The 18,152-nt window shown below is 50.2% G+C and overlaps 8 protein-coding genes across 8 annotated transcripts; 5 read left to right on the plus strand and 3 right to left on the minus strand.

The window, feature by feature from the left end:
- Nucleotides 1-721: 721 nt before the first annotated feature.
- On the minus strand, nucleotides 722-2,356 carry N7462_009216 (uncharacterized protein; the record flags this gene model as incomplete). The annotated part of the gene is made up of 2 exons (XM_057080930.1): nucleotides 722-2,171; nucleotides 2,232-2,356. The coding sequence occupies 2 exons, from the start codon at nucleotides 2,354-2,356 to the stop codon at nucleotides 722-724; spliced, it is 1,575 nt and encodes a 524-aa protein (XP_056929767.1).
- A 2,371-nt stretch (nucleotides 2,357-4,727) lies between these two features.
- Nucleotides 4,728-8,169, plus strand: N7462_009217 (uncharacterized protein; the record flags this gene model as incomplete). The annotated part of the gene is made up of 4 exons (XM_057080931.1): nucleotides 4,728-5,063; nucleotides 5,164-5,425; nucleotides 5,493-5,647; nucleotides 5,707-8,169. 4 exons carry the CDS (start codon nucleotides 4,728-4,730, stop codon nucleotides 8,167-8,169), a joined length of 3,216 nt encoding a protein of 1,071 aa, XP_056929768.1.
- Nucleotides 8,170-9,019: 850 nt separating this feature from the next.
- Nucleotides 9,020-9,537, plus strand: N7462_009218 (GFA family protein; the record flags this gene model as incomplete). Its single annotated transcript, XM_057080932.1, has 2 exons — nucleotides 9,020-9,115; nucleotides 9,166-9,537. The coding sequence occupies 2 exons, from the start codon at nucleotides 9,020-9,022 to the stop codon at nucleotides 9,535-9,537; spliced, it is 468 nt and encodes a 155-aa protein (XP_056929769.1).
- Nucleotides 9,538-9,913: 376 nt separating this feature from the next.
- On the plus strand, nucleotides 9,914-10,804 carry N7462_009219 (dihydrodipicolinate synthase family protein; the record flags this gene model as incomplete). Its single annotated transcript, XM_057080933.1, has 1 exon — nucleotides 9,914-10,804. One exon carries the CDS (start codon nucleotides 9,914-9,916, stop codon nucleotides 10,802-10,804), a length of 891 nt encoding a protein of 296 aa, XP_056929770.1.
- A 168-nt stretch (nucleotides 10,805-10,972) lies between these two features.
- Nucleotides 10,973-13,345, minus strand: N7462_009220 (Zn(II)2Cys6 transcription factor; the record flags this gene model as incomplete). The annotated part of the gene is made up of 3 exons (XM_057080934.1): nucleotides 10,973-12,025; nucleotides 12,108-13,060; nucleotides 13,117-13,345. The coding sequence occupies 3 exons, from the start codon at nucleotides 13,343-13,345 to the stop codon at nucleotides 10,973-10,975; spliced, it is 2,235 nt and encodes a 744-aa protein (XP_056929771.1).
- Nucleotides 13,346-13,544: 199 nt separating this feature from the next.
- N7462_009221 (uncharacterized protein) lies at nucleotides 13,545-14,798 on the minus strand (the record flags this gene model as incomplete). Its single annotated transcript, XM_057080935.1, has 5 exons — nucleotides 13,545-13,802; nucleotides 13,865-14,316; nucleotides 14,376-14,453; nucleotides 14,522-14,727; nucleotides 14,782-14,798. 5 exons carry the CDS (start codon nucleotides 14,796-14,798, stop codon nucleotides 13,545-13,547), a joined length of 1,011 nt encoding a protein of 336 aa, XP_056929772.1.
- A 413-nt stretch (nucleotides 14,799-15,211) lies between these two features.
- N7462_009222 (alpha-hydroxy acid oxidase) lies at nucleotides 15,212-16,883 on the plus strand (the record flags this gene model as incomplete). The annotated part of the gene is made up of 9 exons (XM_057080936.1): nucleotides 15,212-15,305; nucleotides 15,364-15,397; nucleotides 15,467-15,569; nucleotides 15,631-15,865; nucleotides 15,931-16,083; nucleotides 16,153-16,227; nucleotides 16,297-16,550; nucleotides 16,636-16,712; nucleotides 16,808-16,883. The coding sequence occupies 9 exons, from the start codon at nucleotides 15,212-15,214 to the stop codon at nucleotides 16,881-16,883; spliced, it is 1,101 nt and encodes a 366-aa protein (XP_056929773.1).
- Nucleotides 16,884-17,752: 869 nt separating this feature from the next.
- On the plus strand, nucleotides 17,753-18,075 carry N7462_009223 (uncharacterized protein; the record flags this gene model as incomplete). Its single annotated transcript, XM_057080937.1, has 2 exons — nucleotides 17,753-17,896; nucleotides 18,013-18,075. 2 exons carry the CDS (start codon nucleotides 17,753-17,755, stop codon nucleotides 18,073-18,075), a joined length of 207 nt encoding a protein of 68 aa, XP_056929774.1.
- Between the last annotated feature and the right edge of the window lie 77 nt (nucleotides 18,076-18,152).

Consider the following 18,152-nt stretch of genomic DNA (forward strand, 5'->3'; position numbering starts at 1 on the left):
TATCGCCCGTATTTCATAATTCTTGGGACCTTTAGCAAACGCAGTGAGGATTGGGATTACTCGACATATATAAATACTCATGGCATGATCCTTCCTTTATTTCAGTATCTCGATTCCTACCCCGTTTTTTGCCCCGGATTCGTGATTTTTTCCCGTTGCACCACCTTCGCGCAATCTGGGGTATTTTTTGATGCCAATGTGGTTATGGGTCGGAATCGCCTTCCTACCGTCGGAGTGACTTTCTTAAATTAGAACATATCGCCAAATTGGCCGAAAATGGCCAAATCGTCATTTTCATCTAATAAGATAATATTTACTAACTAATTGGTACGTCTTACGTACTATCTGATATTGGATTGAGTCATCAAGGCACATTTCATGATTCCTGTATCCAGTTTCCTCAGTTGAGATGTGATCTGCAGCGATATAGAGTTCCATCTGGGGAAGGCCGCCCTCATTACCGGCTTGAAAAACATAGTGTCTATCTTCACTCTCCTCTATGATTCCTTTATATGATAAGAGCTTACAGAATTAGTTCATAGTATAAGGAACCCAGAAAATGGAATCCAGCTACTGGCCCGACCCGGTTATGTTTTGGCGGCAGCGCTGAGTTCGCCGGGGTATGATTGAGAGAAAGTAAAGTGATCTCATTGAAAAAAAAATGATTCATTGAAGATCTATCATAAAATTCTAAACATCAAATGCGATGCAAATCGTATCTCTACAGCCTGGTGCCCATGTTTACATGGACAGCCTTGATCTGGCTGTAAGCCTCCAAACCAGCTTCACCTAGTTCCCGGCCAATGCCGCTCTGCTTAACACCACCGAATGGCACACGAGGATCACAATCTTGGCTACTGTTCACCCATACCATACCGGACTCAATCTCAGATGCTACGCGATGCGCCCGTTCCAAATCTGTCGTGAACACCGCCGCACCCAGGCCGTAGGTAGTGTCGTTGGCACGGCGGATAGCCTCTTCCTCTGTATCAAATGGCAAGATCACGACCACTGGGCCGAAGATCTCCTCCCGAACCACCCGCATCGAGTCGGTCACATCGGTAATTACCGTCGGCTTGACAAAGTAGCCGTCCTTGTGCTCCGAGTTGGCGGGGACATGGGCAGTACCACCCGTCAGTACAGTCGCGCCTTCGCTCTTGGCAATATCCATATAAGACAGGATACGCTCATACTGGGCGCGCGTCACTTGTGGACCCTGGAACGTCTCCGGATCCCATTGATCGCCGATCTTGACGCTCTCAACCGCCTTCTTGAAGCGAGCTAGAAATGTTGGCAGGATTTCCCGGTGCACGAAGATACGAGACGTTGCCGTGCAGATCTGGCCCTGATTGGACATGATTCCGAAATGCGACCACTTCACTGCCTGGTCCATATCGGCGTCCGGGAAGACCAGTAACGGAGACTTACCACCGGTCTCGAGTGTGATATTCTTCAGAGTGCCAGCCGCCATCTTCATAATTTCACGAGCCGTGACCGTGGAACCTGTGAAGGCGACCTTATCAACAAGCGGATGAGAAGTCAGTGCGGCGCCGGCCTCACGGCCGTAGCCATTGACGATGTTCACCACGCCTGGAGGAAAGCCTGCCTCCTTAATCAGAGTTCCTAGGATCAACGCGCTGAGTGGAGTTTGTTCGGCAGGCTTGAGAACGACGGTGTTGCCGCATGCGAGTGCCGGTCCGAGTTTCCATGCCGCCATCGACAAGGGGTAGTTCCATGGGATAATCTGGCCAACAACGCCGATCGGCTGGCGCAAAGTGTAGGCGAACTTTTGGGGAGTAGTGTTGATCGTCTGCCCAAAGGTCTTGTCTGCCCAGCCGCTGTAGTACCGAATCGTCGAGATTGCCTCCACCAGATCCTCCTCGAGAGCGACATGGTACGGCTTTCCTATATCGTTATTAGCAGACGCAAATAGTAGCTCCGATTGGCGCTGTCGCCAGATTGAGTCGCTTACCGTTGTCCCACGCATCGATCGTGGCCAGAATTTCCTTATTTTTTCTAGCAAATCGGCCAGTCGGCCCATTAGTTGGCCCCGCTCGGTTGCGGGAAGAAGCTTCCACGACGGCTGCCCAAGCGCGGTTTTGGCCGCCTGCACGGCACGGTCGACATCCTCGGCGCTGGCAGCGTGCACGGTGGCAATTGGTTTATCGGTGCTATCGGGTTCGGCTGATGAGTGTTTTATTTCGTTCGTGAAGGCGTTCTTGGAGACTTACGCCGGGTCAAGAGAGGTGATGGTTTGGCCGGACGACGCAGGCACAAATTCATTGTTGATGAACAGGCCGGTGGGCTGCGTGTAGCGGCGCCCATTAGGCGTAACGATTTCCACGGAGAGGCTCATGATAAAGGATCAGTCTTGCAGAAGTACAAGGCAAAAGACACTGGTTCAAAAAGAAGAGAGACAACAGCATCAAGCTGGTGGTGCACCGAGATATTAGAGGGGCAGCAAGTCCGGGGAGTGTTCGCAAGTGGGGCGCCGTTCGGCGCGAATGTTCTCGAGGCTTTTGAGGAAGGCGATTCCGCCGAGACGAGGCTACGCTCGGTCTGTTAAGTCCACCCGCAACACAGCTTGAGATTCGCGTCCTATTTCCAATCCGAGAACCCATCGGTCTTGCTGTCTATCTCCCCTTCCTCACTTAGAACATCGTGCGTCATCGCATATCGCAAACCGAATGTGTATCTTGATGTTCGAATTGCGTAAGGCTCTCTCTCTCTCCCATACCGTGAGGGAGATGGTAGGTCTCTGAGACGGGATTGGGCGAGGGAAGGGTGGACAGAATCACAAAGCTAGGTCACCTATGAGCTGAGGCTGTCAGGATGGTCAAGCCCAATTTCTTCTCAATCTCGATGAATCAATTGGGCACATCGCTTCATTCAACTACTCAGATGGTCCTATAGTTCCCCTGGCAGGGGACTGTTCGCGTTTGCCAGGTTGTCGACCATCAATGAAGTGCCAGTCGATGAGGCACCCAGTTATCGAACAAGTCGTGTGCAGAGTAACAGCTGCATGTCAGAACCGGAGGTTTCTTCATCTCATGATTGAGTGCCCTAAGAGCCGCCCGTTGCGACCGGGGCCAGAACGAACGAGAAGCAATAAACAGGGCTTCCTGCACACACTACGGAGAACGTTCTTCGATAAGCCAATATTTCCAATATTTTTCTCCACTATTTATGTCAATAGCCACATGACTAGATAGTCTGAAAATGGGATTTTGACCCCGTCATTTTTGTCTAGTACAGATGAAGTTTCAATAGCTCCATCTTCCGAGGTCTGATTTTTGAGATCTTCCAAAATGGAATGGCAATGTTGTTTCATATGTAGCACTAGGCATCGGATAATCGATAGAGAATAAATCTAGACCTTTAGGGGGAGAGGGGGGTGGCAGATCGGCCACCACTAACTAGTAGTCATTGGTTCAACTAAAAAAGCGGCAGGTCTTCATCAAGTCATCGGGTGGATTGTGATTGTGTTGGTTAATATCCTATCGCTAATGCCAGTCTAGCCCGAATAGCGTCAATCCATGCACATTCACATTTTCGAGAGGAGGAGGAGGAGGTGGGGGGGGAAAGACAAGTAGTATTCGGGCCTTTATTTCAACATTGTACCGACCATGATGGGGCAATTGTTGCAGTCTATCATGAATACCACCAACTGGGGGGTCTCCTGGGTTGTCAATCTTCCCCGTCGGCTCCCGCACTTCTGACCGAGCAGATCCAGGGGGTATGGGGGATCGTTTTGCTTTGCGGGACGTGGTTCGGGGGTGCGGGTAGAGCCGAAACTCGGTTCCAGCGGAAAGAGTGGTTATTGATTCATCATCGCATGAGACCGATTGCTTTTGCCTTCAAAAAGAAATCATGAAAAATGGCCATATATGCATATTTGAATAGGGTCTTTTCGTTTTATTGGGGGCCATTTAGGGTAACCTCGAAAGTTTCTACCGAGAACAGCCCACCAATAGTCATAATCCTTACACGTGTTAGATAAAGGACTTTGCCCCGCGCGGGGATTGAAGCAAGGGATGGGAAGCCCAGACGAACGGATCAGCCAAAGAGATAGATAGCCAGGAAATCTGCCCGGTGGTCCATTTGGAGTCAATTGGCTCCAATGGGCTTTCGGAAAATTGCCGTTCTCCCCGAGTGGGGGTCGAGCCCGCCTCGCTAGCTAGCTGGTGGGAGTCCTCTGTAGGTGGTGCTATCTAGTTACGGTGTGTCTCAAGTAGGTAAATAGTGATCCTTCCCTCATCGAAACTAGAAGATGCGTTGGTTAGCCGCAGCCACCTGATGTCATCTTGAACACCAACCTCGAACTAGAAAACTCGAGCAGACCAACCACGGCAAAACGCAGCAATATGTCTGCCTTTTTGCTGGTCTAGCGACTCCAGAACCTGGCATGGAGACTCCGCATGGCTTCAAAAACTCACTAGTTGCCCTGTTCGAACTTTCTATTTGCCCTCTCCTCTTGCACGGGGTTCGAGAGGGGCGGAAGGGGGGCGGCACACCCGCGCATTAGCGCTCTCCCGGAAGGTTATAGTGTTGACCCGCAGGCACAAGCCGCGCTGCAGCTACCGACTTTTCACTTGACAATCCCTGTCATTTCTTCACACATCAGTGATCCTCAAACATTCTCGGAGCGCCATGGCATGAGACTGTACTCGATCTCTCCTTCACCCCGCGACAGGAGCCCACGACACCCCCCTTTCGCGTGCACGCCTATGACCGCTAGAATGGCCGGGTCTACCTCTCTCCAGCCTTGGGCTGAAGGCGCGGAGAAATTTAGAGGCCAACGGTTGCTCCCCCACATCATCGACTATTACGCTCATCATGAACCCGATCGGGTATTTGCCGCCGTTGCGACCTCCGAAAGCGTAGCGACAAGCTTTCAGGATGTCCCTATGAAGACTCTGGCGACAGCTATCGACCATATGGCCTGGTGGCTGGACCGCTCGTTGAAAAAGTCAAGCAAAAAAAGGCGGACCCTGGCTTATGTTGGCCCTGTCGACCTGCGATATACGATTGTTCTACTGGCGGCGATCAAATCAGGATGGAGGGTAAGTATTATCAATAAACTAGTTCTCTCCCTTCAGAGTAAATTGGGATCAATCATTTCTTGGCCGGAAACTTATCTTGCTTTCTTCCTACTTCCAATAGACTATGTTTGTCTCGCCACAAAACCCCGCCATCTTGAACCTTGGCCTTCTACAGCAGGTCGATGTGAGCACCATGCTGTATGCTGATGTCATGCGTTCTGTGGCCAAAGACTTACAAAAGTTTGATCCCTCAATATCCTGCAAACAAGTGCCCTCGATGGCCGATTTACTCAACTCAGATGCTATGCCATACCCCTTCGAGAGCTCATGGAAGGATATTAAAGATGTGAATTGCCTGGTCTTACACTCTTCGGGATCAACTGGTAAAGCGACAATCCACAATTTATGCATGATTGTTGAATCTCATCTGACCCATATCGCAATGAACAGGCCAGCCAAAGCTAGTGTATATCACTCATTATTCGTTTTCCTGCACGGACAATGACGGAAAGATACCCGTTCCAAAGGGTCGACGCCCCCAAAACGCGGCTCTATTCAACTTTTCCCCAGCTGGACGGTTCTATTCTGCCTTTCCACCTTATCTTGTAAGATGACCTTGAATAATGCTGGTGACTATGATATATCGAAGCTTACAACTGAACAGATGGCGGGTGTTCAATCAACTACATTATTGCCTGCATTTTCGCAAGGAGCGACGGTGGTCATGGGCCCACCGATGTTGCCCCCTAGTGGCCTTTTAGTAACTACTATCATGAAACAACAGGAGATACGAGGTCTTTTTGTTCCTCCGCCTATTATAGAACAATGGGTCATTGATCCACATGCATATGAACAGGCAGAAGAGCTTGATTTCGTGCTCTATAGTGGTGGTCTATTGAATCGAAGTATTGGCAACCGCCTCGATGAAGTTACAGATGTCTGCCAGATATACGGTACTCTCGAAATCGGCCATGGCCAGATGCTTGTTCCTCAGGATGGAGAATGGGAATACATGGAGGTGAACCCAGTGGAAGAGTACGACTTTCAAGAACTGGAAGAAGGTGAGGGTCTCTATGAATTGGTGATACATGCAAATCCAAAGCTCATAGAGCATCGCGCCCTTGCACATAACTTCCCGGACGCGAAAGAATGGCGAACGAGGGATCTATTCATCCCCCACCCGTCAAAGCCTGGACTCTGGCGTTTTCACTCCCGCACTGACGATATTATCTCGCTGGCAACCGGTTATCGAGTATGGCCTATCCCGATGGAGACAGTCCTGGCCGAGGATCCTCATATTTCCGGTGCTTTGATGGTAGGGAATGATCGCCCCGAGGTCCTTCTTTTAGTCGAACCACGCCAAAGTCCGCAGGTGGACCGAATGAGTAAACGCGAATTTATTGATGCTATCTGGCCAACCATTGTTCAAGCGAATGCAAAGGCTCCTGAGTACGGCAAAATTCGTCGATCGCGAATTCTCCTCTGTCAGCCCAATCTTGGATTCTTTAGAACTCCAAAGGGCACCATCTCACGGAAACCTACAGAATCATTATACTCCGAGTACATTGCCGGGACTTTTATCGAGGGCACAGCGGATGAGCAGAGCCAAATCGGACTTCTGGAAAAGCACTGGTTGGACGAAAGCAAACGGTTTATTGGATCAGTTGTGCATGACATTCGTCCTGATGTTACTTTTAAAGAAACCGATGATTTCTTCATTACCAAAGCTATGGACTCGCTCACCGTCGTGGAACTTGGGCAGAAGCTGAGACTCGGTCTTTTAGGACGTATGAGTCAAGAGAAGAATACAATTAGCTTCTGGATACGAACCATCTTCGAAAACCCGTCTATCGAGAGTCTAGCCAAGGCCACCTTGAATGCTATCTCTGGGAAAGGAGACTCTGACGAGCTATCACAAACCTCTGCCATGGAGCGTATGGTAGAGCAATTGACGGACCAGCTGCCAGAACCCAGTGGAAAGGCCCCAGAGCTTGAACTTCCGAACGAAGACATTGAAGTCGTTCTACTTGGATCTCGCGGCCGTCTTGGGCCATACCTCGTTAAAGACTTGCTAGACGACCCTCGTGTGGCCAGCATCAAATGTCTAGATAGAGGACAGAACGGTCGAGCAGCGTTTCAGCGCCGCGTGGATGAGCTCGGTCTTGACCTGGATTCGAAGAACTCACGGTTGCAATTCATCTCCATGAACCTATCCTTGCCAAATCTTGGACTTCAGCCAAAAGAATTGGAGGAAATTTCCAACAATGCTGATGTCATTATTCATAATGTCTGGGCTGTGAATTTTGCGTTGTCGCTATCATCCTTTCGGCTGGAGATGCTCAAGAGCCTCGTCACCTTGGTAGAAATCGCAAATAATGCGCCATCTCGGCCACGGCTCGTCTTCACGTCAAGTACCGGGACTGTATCATGCTGGCCAAAAGCTGTTGCACCCAATGTGCCTGTCCCAGAAGAGGTTATTAAGTGTTCGGCAGCAGCGACACTAACAGGCTACGCACAATCGAAGCATGTCGCAGAGCGGCTCCTGGCGTCTGCGGGGGCACGTCTAAAAATTCCGATCTCCATCCTTCGCATTGGCCAAATCGCCGGCCCCACCACCTTGGCAGATAGCGGTAAATGGGATAGTCGCGACTGGATGCATTCTCTCTCAATTCTCGCCAAGGCCACCGGCCTTGTTCCCTCAGACGTGGCTGAGATTGACTGGATCCCGGTGGATCAAGTCTCCCAAATTGTGACCGAGATTTCGTTGAAAGAGACTCACGACGAGGAAACCGGCACGCCTTTCGTGCAAGTTTATAATGTGATCCACTCGCGTCCAGTTCCATTCGTCCAGTTTGCCGATGCACTGGCAGGCTGCATCTCCTCATCGCGTAAAGTTGGGTTCCACCAATGGGTAGATCACTTAGCTGGTCTAATGCCAAACAAGCTTTCAAAGGATGCCGAGGCTGAGAAGACTCGCATCTTACATTTCTTCCAGGCGATCGTTCAGGAACAGTACCCCAAGTTCACGCTGAGCAAGGCAAAAGCCGCTAGTGTTACTATGGCTAGTATGGAACCGATTGGGCAGGAAATGCTGACGAAGTGGTGTAAGCAGTGGACACAGTCATAGAAATGGGTCGGATTGATATTTTTCGACGATTGATTGATTAGACCGTGGGAGGTCAATTTGAATGATTCATGAATAGCATTATACATAGCACATTTAGCGAGATCGAAGAATTGAGAATTTCAAATTAGTCGAAGCTCTTTCAAAATGCAAATGTACTGATTGATGTTGGTGTGAGCATGTCTTCGCCGTTCAGATATCAAGGGACTACCACGTCAGACAAATCCCATTCGTGTAGCCGCGAGGAAACTTCTATTCATCGAGGTACACGTTGGCTCTCTGACTAAGACTATCTGGTTTGGTCCCCGAATTCTTTATCAGAGCACCAGTCGCCCTCCCTACCATATACGTATGTACGTATATATATTATTTTTGATGGTCAGCTTGTGGTCAATTGTGTGGCTTTCCATGGGAGAAAGTAAGTAAGAAAAGCAAGAGAGAGCTAACTGATGAAATAAATTTGTCTCTCATTGGTTCTGAGAGCTATATTTTAGCCCCTAGGTCAAACAAAAATATGATTATTATCAAGGTTATCAGTTAAATTAATTTCTAAGCTTGGAGATACAAAATGCAGCCAATAGGGAGAGGGGGATAGCGAGACTTGACGAGGCAAGCACGTTGGTATGAAGCCTTTTCTTTTCGGGCTAATATAGATCAAAATAAATTACTATTCATCTCAATTAGGCTTGGCCTTTCCGTAATCTAGCTTCATCCAAGCTACCTCCGTGAAATGAATATTCGGTTCCGGGTCTTTCAGAATGACCCGCCGAGAGTCTATTATTAGCTACTTCGTATCCTCCACAATCTGGCCACAATTTTGAGCACTCTTCCCATCGCCCTACAACTCGTCGCCATGTCCACGATGAGTCCAAATTTTCTGACTGGCTCGTGTCTTTGCAAAAATATCACATATCGCATTGATTTGCCCAAATCTGAGCCATACCCCAATGTATGAATCATCTGTCCGACCATCAATCTGTTTCCTGATTTACTCACTAGCCGTACCACCAGCTTGTCATCTGCCACTGCATCAATTGCAAACGATATACCGGCTCCGGATTCTCCACTAATATTGTCGTGTCTCAGTCGAGTTTCACGTACACGAGTGGACAACCTAAGCTGTTTCTCGATCGCAGTGATAATGGCAACCATGTACGCCGTGAGTTCTGTCCCGATTGCGGTACGCCATTCACATCGCAGTCAAGCACTGGCGATGATGTTGCTGTAAAGTCGGGGACTTTGGACGAGCAGTGCCGACTTCAGTGTGCAAACCTGACGACTGAGATCTACTATCATCGGAAAGACGCCTGGGTGGACGAGATCGGAAACGATAAGGTGCAGAAGCTTAACGGCAGCATGGGCAATTCGTAAGATCACAGTTACCACGGGACTTTCTCAAGCATCCGATGCCGCACATAACTCATTATATTTCAAGAATTTGTAATTAATTTGAATAGTCTTATCAACTCATTCAATACCCCTCAATTGGCAGGACAATGTGTATAGCGGGGTAGAGTCGGAGTCTCATTCCCAAGGTATTCGTGTGGGGCGATCCGGGATAGGCAGGCCACTCCATCACGATATCCTTCGACTTTACACTGACTTCATAGATCGATGCAACAAAAGCAGAAAGCCACTCCGTTTCGGTCACCTATATCTATAACAGTCTTCCGCGACATCATGCATAACATTATACATCTCCTCTATACCCGCCACGACACGAGAAAACAAACGATTATACGCAAACATGACCTCGCTCACCGGTATCTTTGTGGCTTTGATCACCCCGTTCACCGATGATGGTTCCAAGATAGATGAAGGTCGCTTGCAGGCACATATCGAGCACCTCATCAAGGCCGGCGTGCATGGCCTCGTTCCTGGTGGCAGCACCGGCGAATTCACAGCCATGTCCACAGCCGAACGCAAGCAGCTCACCGAACTGTGCGTGAAATACGCCGCTGGCCGCGTGCCCGTCGTCACCGGCACCGGTAGCACTTCCACTGCTGAGGCCATTGAGCTCTCTGTACACGCAGCCCAGGCCGGCGCCGCTGCAGTCATGATTGTCCCGCCCTTCTACGACCCTGTCAATCTTGAGCAGCTGCATGAGATGCTGTCCGAGGTCCACACTGCTTCCAAGCTGCCCATTATGTTCTACAATATCCCCTCTGCCTCCGGTCTTACCCTCTCGCCTACTGAGATTGCGGGTTTATCCAAGGTCGGCGTGAAGTGGCTCAAAGATACTTCTGGCAACGCGCCGGCTCTGACAGAGCTGGTTTTCGGCTTGTCTGATCAGATCACAACCTTCAATGGATGGGATACGCTGACCTTCTACGGCCTGGTGGCTGGCTGCCCTGGCGGTGTTTGGGGCGCGGCGAACATCATCCCCGAGCTGGCGGCTGAGCTGTGGGATGCCGTCGCGGTGAAGGGGGACTTACAGCGTGGGCGGGAGCTTTGGGCTAAAGCTTGGCCTATCTGCAAATTCCTGGAGTCGCATAATTATTCTGCGGCTGTGAAGACCGGTGTCGAGCTTACTGGACAGCCCACCGGTGGTCTACGGAAGCCGTTTTCGCTCTTGAACCCGGAATTGACGGCGGAGTTGAAGCAATTGTTGCAAAATGCCGGTGTCAAGACTATTTAAAATACGCATGTGATATAGAAATGAATTGAAGACCAATGATTGAATGGAAAGTATGATCGAATCGGTAAAAATTTCGCTTCTTCGTTTCTTCGTACAATAGAGCGGCCACGAGATAAATATGAACCAGAAAATACAACGATACCCAATGAGGAAATAGGATGTTAAATATCAACAGAAAAGAGGCCATATCTGCTCTTCTTTCAAAATTTCGACCCAGATCGGCACGGGTGTAGATCGATTTGCGGTTAAATACTCGTCCTGCTTGCGCCAGAGTTTGGTCATGATATAACGGGCCGTAGTGAACGAAGTAAACCCACAGATAGAGCTTGCGTTATCAATCCATCGCATGATTGCTTCCCTCCTCTCTGTTGTGAGTGCTTCACATCCAGCAATGAAAGCAGGCCAGGCAGTCCCGGGGCCTACCAGCCCACTTTGAGACAGTGAGGCGCTGCATTTCTCAAGAGCAGCAATAACACTGTCCACATATCCTTGCAGCGCGGCAGGATGAGTCTCGCGAATTCTTCGGTAGAAGAAGATAACCAGTGCTCCGTTTAAAGCTTCCAGCATATGCCCATGAGGCTTACATGTGGCCTGAAGGTCAGTAGCACCCCCTCTGGCGCGGCCGAGATTGAACGAGCAGATCATGTTTTCCAGCCGCATTGCGCGCCGCTGGAGTGTTTCCCAAGCTTCTAGGCTCAACTTTCTGCCCGACGTACGCGCAATATCCCAGGTTGCTAGGACATTGGCTAGCCTTGTAGTTTGGGACACAAGACTAAGCCACGTCTCTGGAATGCCGTATATTTGTTTATATAGCGTTTCGGGAAAGCTGCGGGAGTCGTGGAGATGTATGTCGTGGTATCCCGAAGCCTGATCCTTCGGTTCATCGATATTGAGATCGCTGTCTGAATTCTGATTCTCAAGGCGAAGAAAGTCGTCAAGATGAGGGTTTGGCTCACTGAATACCACTGCCGTTGAAGAATTCCCCGTGCTGGAGGATGGCTGAGAGCGCGTGAAAGTGCCTAGCATTTCGAGGCATGAATATGAGAGCCCATAATCGTGTAGAACAAAAGTACTCTCCCCCACAATCCGCAGCCACGTATAGACATGATGTAAAAGACGGGCCTTTTTCGAGATTCTTCTCTTTGATAAGCCTCTCAATCGTAGTAGTCGCTCTGCATCAATCAAAAAACATCGAGCATGTTGTTGTTGCCCAGACAAAATCTATTACAAAATCAAAAGCTGATCTAACTGGGCTCGATGGGTATGTGGTGAGTGGGAAGTGAGTGGAAAGTGGCATATTTACCGCATACTGAGTGAGAATGTTGGCTGCCATTAGCTGGTCTTTGTACTTGGCCTTTTTTGGACCGTTTGTTTCATGCTGCAATGAAATTTGTATATGATCCTTGGCCTGCTGATAGGTCCGATTCGCAATATCATGCCAATGCTCAGTGGATTTTATCTCTTCAGTTGGCGGCTTCAAAGCCAAGCTGATAGCCGAGCAAGCTAATAAACCAAATAAATTTGCAAGCCGGGCATGAGTGACGCTTTCTGTGCCAAGGAAAGTAGAATCCCCAAAGGCCACGACTGCTGCAGGCAAGTTCAATATTTTCCAAGGGGACTTGTTGTCAAATGGGACTGCCATAATCTGGGGAATCACATTATCCTGGAAATTCTTGAGAAGGAATTGCGCATCTTTGAGCAGGTCCTCGGCCAAGCTAGATAATTCTACTGGTGTTTGCTTTGGAGTAGATAGTTGTATCGAGCCTTCGAGCAAGTTCAAGGCCCCTGGTAGTAAAACGTTCTCATTGCCAAGATCGAAGGGTATATCGTTTGGCATGCTGAGTGTAGGATGCAATGGAGGTCCCAAATTATCTGGACTAAAGCTCAACAAATCGGACCAATGAAGAAAGTCATCCATGTTTGATAGAGAGTCAATGATCGACGCGGGGCTAGCATCCGGCATGCCGGCAGACATGTCCGCTGGCATGATAAGATCTGTGGACTGCACTGCAGGCACCGAGTCCTCGGTGACGGACTCATCCTTTCCACGTGGTACAGTCTCCGACTGGGGCTGCGGCTGTGGTGATGATGCAGAGCCAGTGAAGTTGAGAACTCCGAAGGGACCGATGACAATATCGCTCTCCAGCGAGCGGTCTGGGTGTCGGGACCGGAGATCAACTTCAGCTAGGGAAGCATCAACTGAGCCAGATACTAGATCATTTCCCAGCGTAGCACTCATAGAAAGTCGTGATTGCTCTAGAGCGTCAATCAGCTTCACAAGGTTCTCGTAAAAATGAATGGGCTGTAGCTACCGGTATAGAGATGGCGACGTGTGCCACGGCGACCATTTTCTGTCGCTTCAATATCATCGCCGCGCAACCATAAGACCTGATCAGAGAAGCCCTCACATGGAACTCCCAGAGCCCGGCAGGTCCGGCATGCGGGGCGTTTCTGGTCGCATTTGACGTGCCGGCGTCTGCAGGTGCTACATCCGCCTAGCACATGAGATCGGCGAGCACGAGCACGCTTCGCACTCGGCATTGGACAAATTTGATCTTAGAAAGAATATAGATTTCAACCTGTTCATAGACTTGGATTCGGTATCAAATGAAGTATGGGGATCCGGGGAGACCCCGCAAAATCTGTCGGAATCGCCTCCCAAAACGAGCGGCGAAATCCCCCGCTGCCACTCTTATCTACTTATCGCCTTATCGATTATCACCTCTTTCCCTTTTCAGATCTACAATTTGCCAAGACGAATCGCCTCGGCGCGGACGGTCAACGGGATCTCCTGCTCGACAGAAGGGCCTTGTGGAGCCCATCCAAGCATCTGTTGAGCCCGTTGTGCAGTGCTGCGTGCGTTGGTGCCCCAAAACACGCTGCCCCGCGCAGATAACGTATCGGCCTCAGTGGCACTGATGCTCTTGACAGCAGGCGAGTCAGTCAGGCCCAGCTTATATGCCGCCTCAGCAATCAATTCAGAAATTCTTCCAAAGGACTACTCATATCAGCTCCGATCTAGATTCATTTAACTGCTCAATAGGGTTCAGGGAAACTCACTAGCATTCCAGTTCCAACGAAGTAGACGCCATTCTGGTTCCAAAGGTCACCTTCCGTACCCTCCACGGCCTTTTTAACAAGCTTCAGGAAGACATTGCTGAGATCATAGATGTAGATATTGCTCCAGATGCTTTCTCCTCTGCCCACCTGAACTGTTTGCCGAGTCTCGATCGCCACTCTAGAGAGCTCTGGAATCTGCACGCTGCGCTGTTTCACCGGCCCCCGTGACTGGCCATAGATGATGGGAGGGAATACGAGCGCAGTTTTGATACCGGACACATTCAGAAGGAACTCGTCTACTACTCTGGTGTCCGCATTCTTGTGCACGAGCTCACGGATCTCGGCGGCATCGTCGACATCGCAACTAACTTTATCGGATGCCTCGCCGAAGCGCTTTTGCAGAATATCGGGGATCGACAGCAGACTGGCACCGGAGACTTGAATCCAGTATCCTACATTGCCCCTTTGTTAGAACTTTGCCTTGAACATTACGCCCCTATCTGTTCCTCACCAGGCTTTGGGCCAGCTTTCTTGGCTAGACCGCGCGCGATAGCCTCGACGCTGTTCATGTGCTTGTTGCTAGCGGCATCTTGACAGGATGTTATTCAAACTATTCACCCGTAGGAGGTATCATAAACCCAATTAATGAGAACTTACGGACAATCACATCTGCCTGACTGGCTTCTTCCTCGATGAGGGAGGTGGAGTCGAGGTCCCCCTCCAAAACACGCACACCAGGGTAGGCATTCGTGACTGCAGCGACTTTCTCGCTTCCACGGACGAGGGCAGTAAGCTGATACTCGGGATGAGTCGAAGTTAAGGCATGGAGCAGGTCTCCGCCAATATATCCGGAGGCGCCAGTGCTATGGGGCCAATTAGCATGCCACACGCTCAGTCTTAAATGATAATCCACGTACATGAAGATGCGTGCCATAATGGTCGATAGAGCTAGTTGATTGTTCCTGACTATTCTGGAAGGAAAATTGCATATGTGGGTGTAAAAGGACATGTATCATGTTCATGTGGTGCTTTAAACCTCGTACGGCTGCGGGGGGGATCTGCGTGGGGCAAGTGATTCCGAAGCCCTGAGGAGCTCCAACCATGACATGGGATGACTGTCCACAATAGGAAGCCCAGCCCAAGCTGTCTAGATAGATAGAAGAGGAAAGTGATTGACAGTCGTCTTGATTAGGCTAACAACCTGTGTAGTGCTTTTGGGGTTTGACCTGCAATTCGGGGATACGGGGTAATGTACTTATTTCTACTCCATCGCTGTCGCTCTGATTGAACTTTATTTTTCCCTGCCTCTCCTCAAAGCTCTGCCTTCATAATTATAACTCTTTAGACATGGCGCATCGCGGCGAGACTTTCCACAAAGATGTATGTTGCATCGCAGACTTGAAGGAGCTGGGGAGTCGGCGGTTATCTCCCATGGCGAGGGGTGAGTGATTACCGAAGTATTCAGCACCCTCGCGACAGCTGCATACTGACGCAACTAGACTATTACAACGAGGGCGCTATGGATCTAATCACGTATGCCACTTGAGATTTTGCCCTTGATTAAAAACAATGAGCAAGTCCATTAACTCACATTTTGACTAGCCTGCGCGAGAACGAATCGGCATATGATCGGTATAAAATCCGGCCCAGGATCCTGGTGAATGTGGACAAAATCGATACTAGCACAGAGATACTGAACACCAAGGTCCGTCAGAACACACAATTGGACGAATATCACCCTGTGGATTAATCTAACGGCCAGGCAGGTATCCCTCCCTTTCGGCTTTAGCCCCGCCGCCTCTCATAAACTAGCACACCCCGACGGAGAACTTGCGACATCACGCGCGGCGGCCAAACATGGAATTTGCATGGGCTTGTCATCCTATTCGACCTACCCGCTTGAGGACGTGGCCGCCCAGGGTTTGGGGAATCCGTATGTGATGCAGATGTGTGTGCTGAAGGATCGATCCATCACCGTCCAGTTGCTGGAGCGAGCGGAGAGTACGTGTCTTCTTTGCCCTAAGATTTCTAAAATAGATCCAGCTTGGTTGACTCGGTTCTGGTAGAGGCGGGATACAAGGCTTTGTTCTTGTCGGTCGACGTGCCTGTACTGGGCAAGCGGTTGAACGAGTACCGCAACGAGTTTCGCATCCCGGATGATATGGCCTGGCCGAATATCCTCAGCTACGGAGGCGACTCCTCTGATCGCACCGACTATGGTACGTGGAAAATATTCCTTCCTGCGAGCTAGCGGGTTGGTGAACATAGATTGACATTGACATGAATAGACCCGAGTCTGGATTGGGAGACGGCGATTCCCTGGCTGCGACAGCACACATCGCTTAAGATTTGGTTGAAAGGAGGTATAGCCCTTCCACCTTATACTCAGACTCTCTCTCTCCCGTCATACTAATATGCATGGTGTTTTATAGTGTCCACCCCCGAGGACGTGGAACTTGCTATCCAGCATGGCGTCGACGGGATTGTGATCTCCAACCACGGCGGGCGCCAGCTGGACGGAGTCCCGGCTACCCTCGATGCCCTGCGAGTGTGTGCCCCTATTGCCCGGGGTCGCATTCCGATCACTGTTGACGGCGGCATTCGTCGAGGGTCGGATATCTTCAAGGCGCTGGCGCTGGGAGCGAGTTACTGTTTTTTAGGGCGAATTCCAATTTGGGGCCTCTCGGTAAGTTTTGGTTTATTTTATTTTTGTTTTGTTTTCGCCTCTTCTTGATCATATTAGGACATCATCAAAGCTCACACGGATACAGTACGATGGCCAGGCAGGAGTCGAGCTCGCGATCAGGATCCTTGCTCAGGAGCTGAGGATTACCATGGCGCTGGCTGGGTGAGTCAGGGTTTCCCCATGGCCTACTGGCCCTTCTATTTAAAATGGTTTGAAACAATTCACCACTGACTTAATTTATCTTGAATGACTCTCAGGTGCCGCACCATCAGCGAAATTAAACAAAGTTACCTGTCGGTGCTGCGCTCCGACGGTCTCCTGGCGAAGCTTTGAGGATCCGAACCTTCCGATTATCCGATCCTAGTGGGTTGCCAAGCCGTCTTGGCGCGTCGTTTTAGGGCTGACGGGGCCGGTCCACGAATTGATGCCGTCCCATGGATTCGAGGGCCCTGAAAACGCGTCAAGGGGGGGCTCAGGGCCAGGGGCAAGGGATAAGTGAGCGATAGGCAACCAGAATAGCTAACGAAAAACCCTTATGGTACTCCCTGTCTCGAGCACTCGCGTAGTCTCCCGGACTCCGGTACGTATGCGTATGAGGCGCATCCATGGACCAAGCCTCCTTCGCCAGTGGCGGTGTGCCCGATCCCTCCAGATGCCTACAGCCGTCAATCGCAGGCAGCATCGTTTTGATTAGTCCGCTATACTTAGCACACCAGCACACAAGCACTCCAAGGCAAGACTACCCGGTGCATGAGGACCGGCTATGCAGTTGTTGGCATTTTTGCATTTACGAAGATTTGCCGAACAAGCCGAGGAGGTCGTAGTTGAATGTCGTTTCGCATGATGGCCCAACAGTGTCAAAGTGTTATTCGTCCTCCATACACCCTCGTCAGTATAGAGATTCGGGAATTATAATGATCGCGCCGGGTTGAAAAAAAAGGAAACGAAAAAAGTGTAATAATAATAGTTTGTAGAATTTGCTGGGAATCAGGGAATTATGAACAGCCGATCCTCCACATCGCCAAAGTGTAACAAGTACCGGTGGAGACGCAGACGGTTCCCCTTTTGGTCTGCGTGCTCAGCCCTGCTGATCCCTCTTTTTCAATTTAAACCCCGTCCCTCGTCCCTCATCTTTCCCTTTTTCTTTCTTCATCCTACGCGTCACTCGATCTCCCCGATCTCGAATCTGACATCCATTCACCATGTTCGGCTTCAACTTCTTCAAGTCCGCTCCCGCCGAGGCCGAGGCCACCCAGGAGAACACCTGGAACGGCAACACCGTCGCCATGCAGCCCTCCAGCCCCGCGGCCCCAACCACCAACCAGGGCGTCGTCTCTGAGCAGCCGGTACGCTGACCCCCTTCCCTCCCCCCCCCCTCCTTCCCCCTTTCCCCCACCAGACAACCTCCAGGTTATGATATCAACTCAAAGCAAAACCCGAAAAGACTAACATCTCTTTCTAGTCCGGCCAGGAGCAGATGCAGCTGCGTGGTGGTGGCGGCGGCGACGTTTGCTGCGGCATGTAAGTAGTCCCTCTAACCTACTATCTTAGAGATCAAACACCTGGGACAAGCACTAACTTGAAACCAGTTGTGCCGGTGTC

The sequence above is a fragment of the Penicillium macrosclerotiorum genome (assembly GCF_028827735.1).
Source record: "Penicillium macrosclerotiorum strain IBT 26536 chromosome Unknown utg000009l_segment0_segment0, whole genome shotgun sequence".
Taxonomy (NCBI): Eukaryota; Fungi; Ascomycota; class Eurotiomycetes; order Eurotiales; family Aspergillaceae; genus Penicillium; species Penicillium macrosclerotiorum.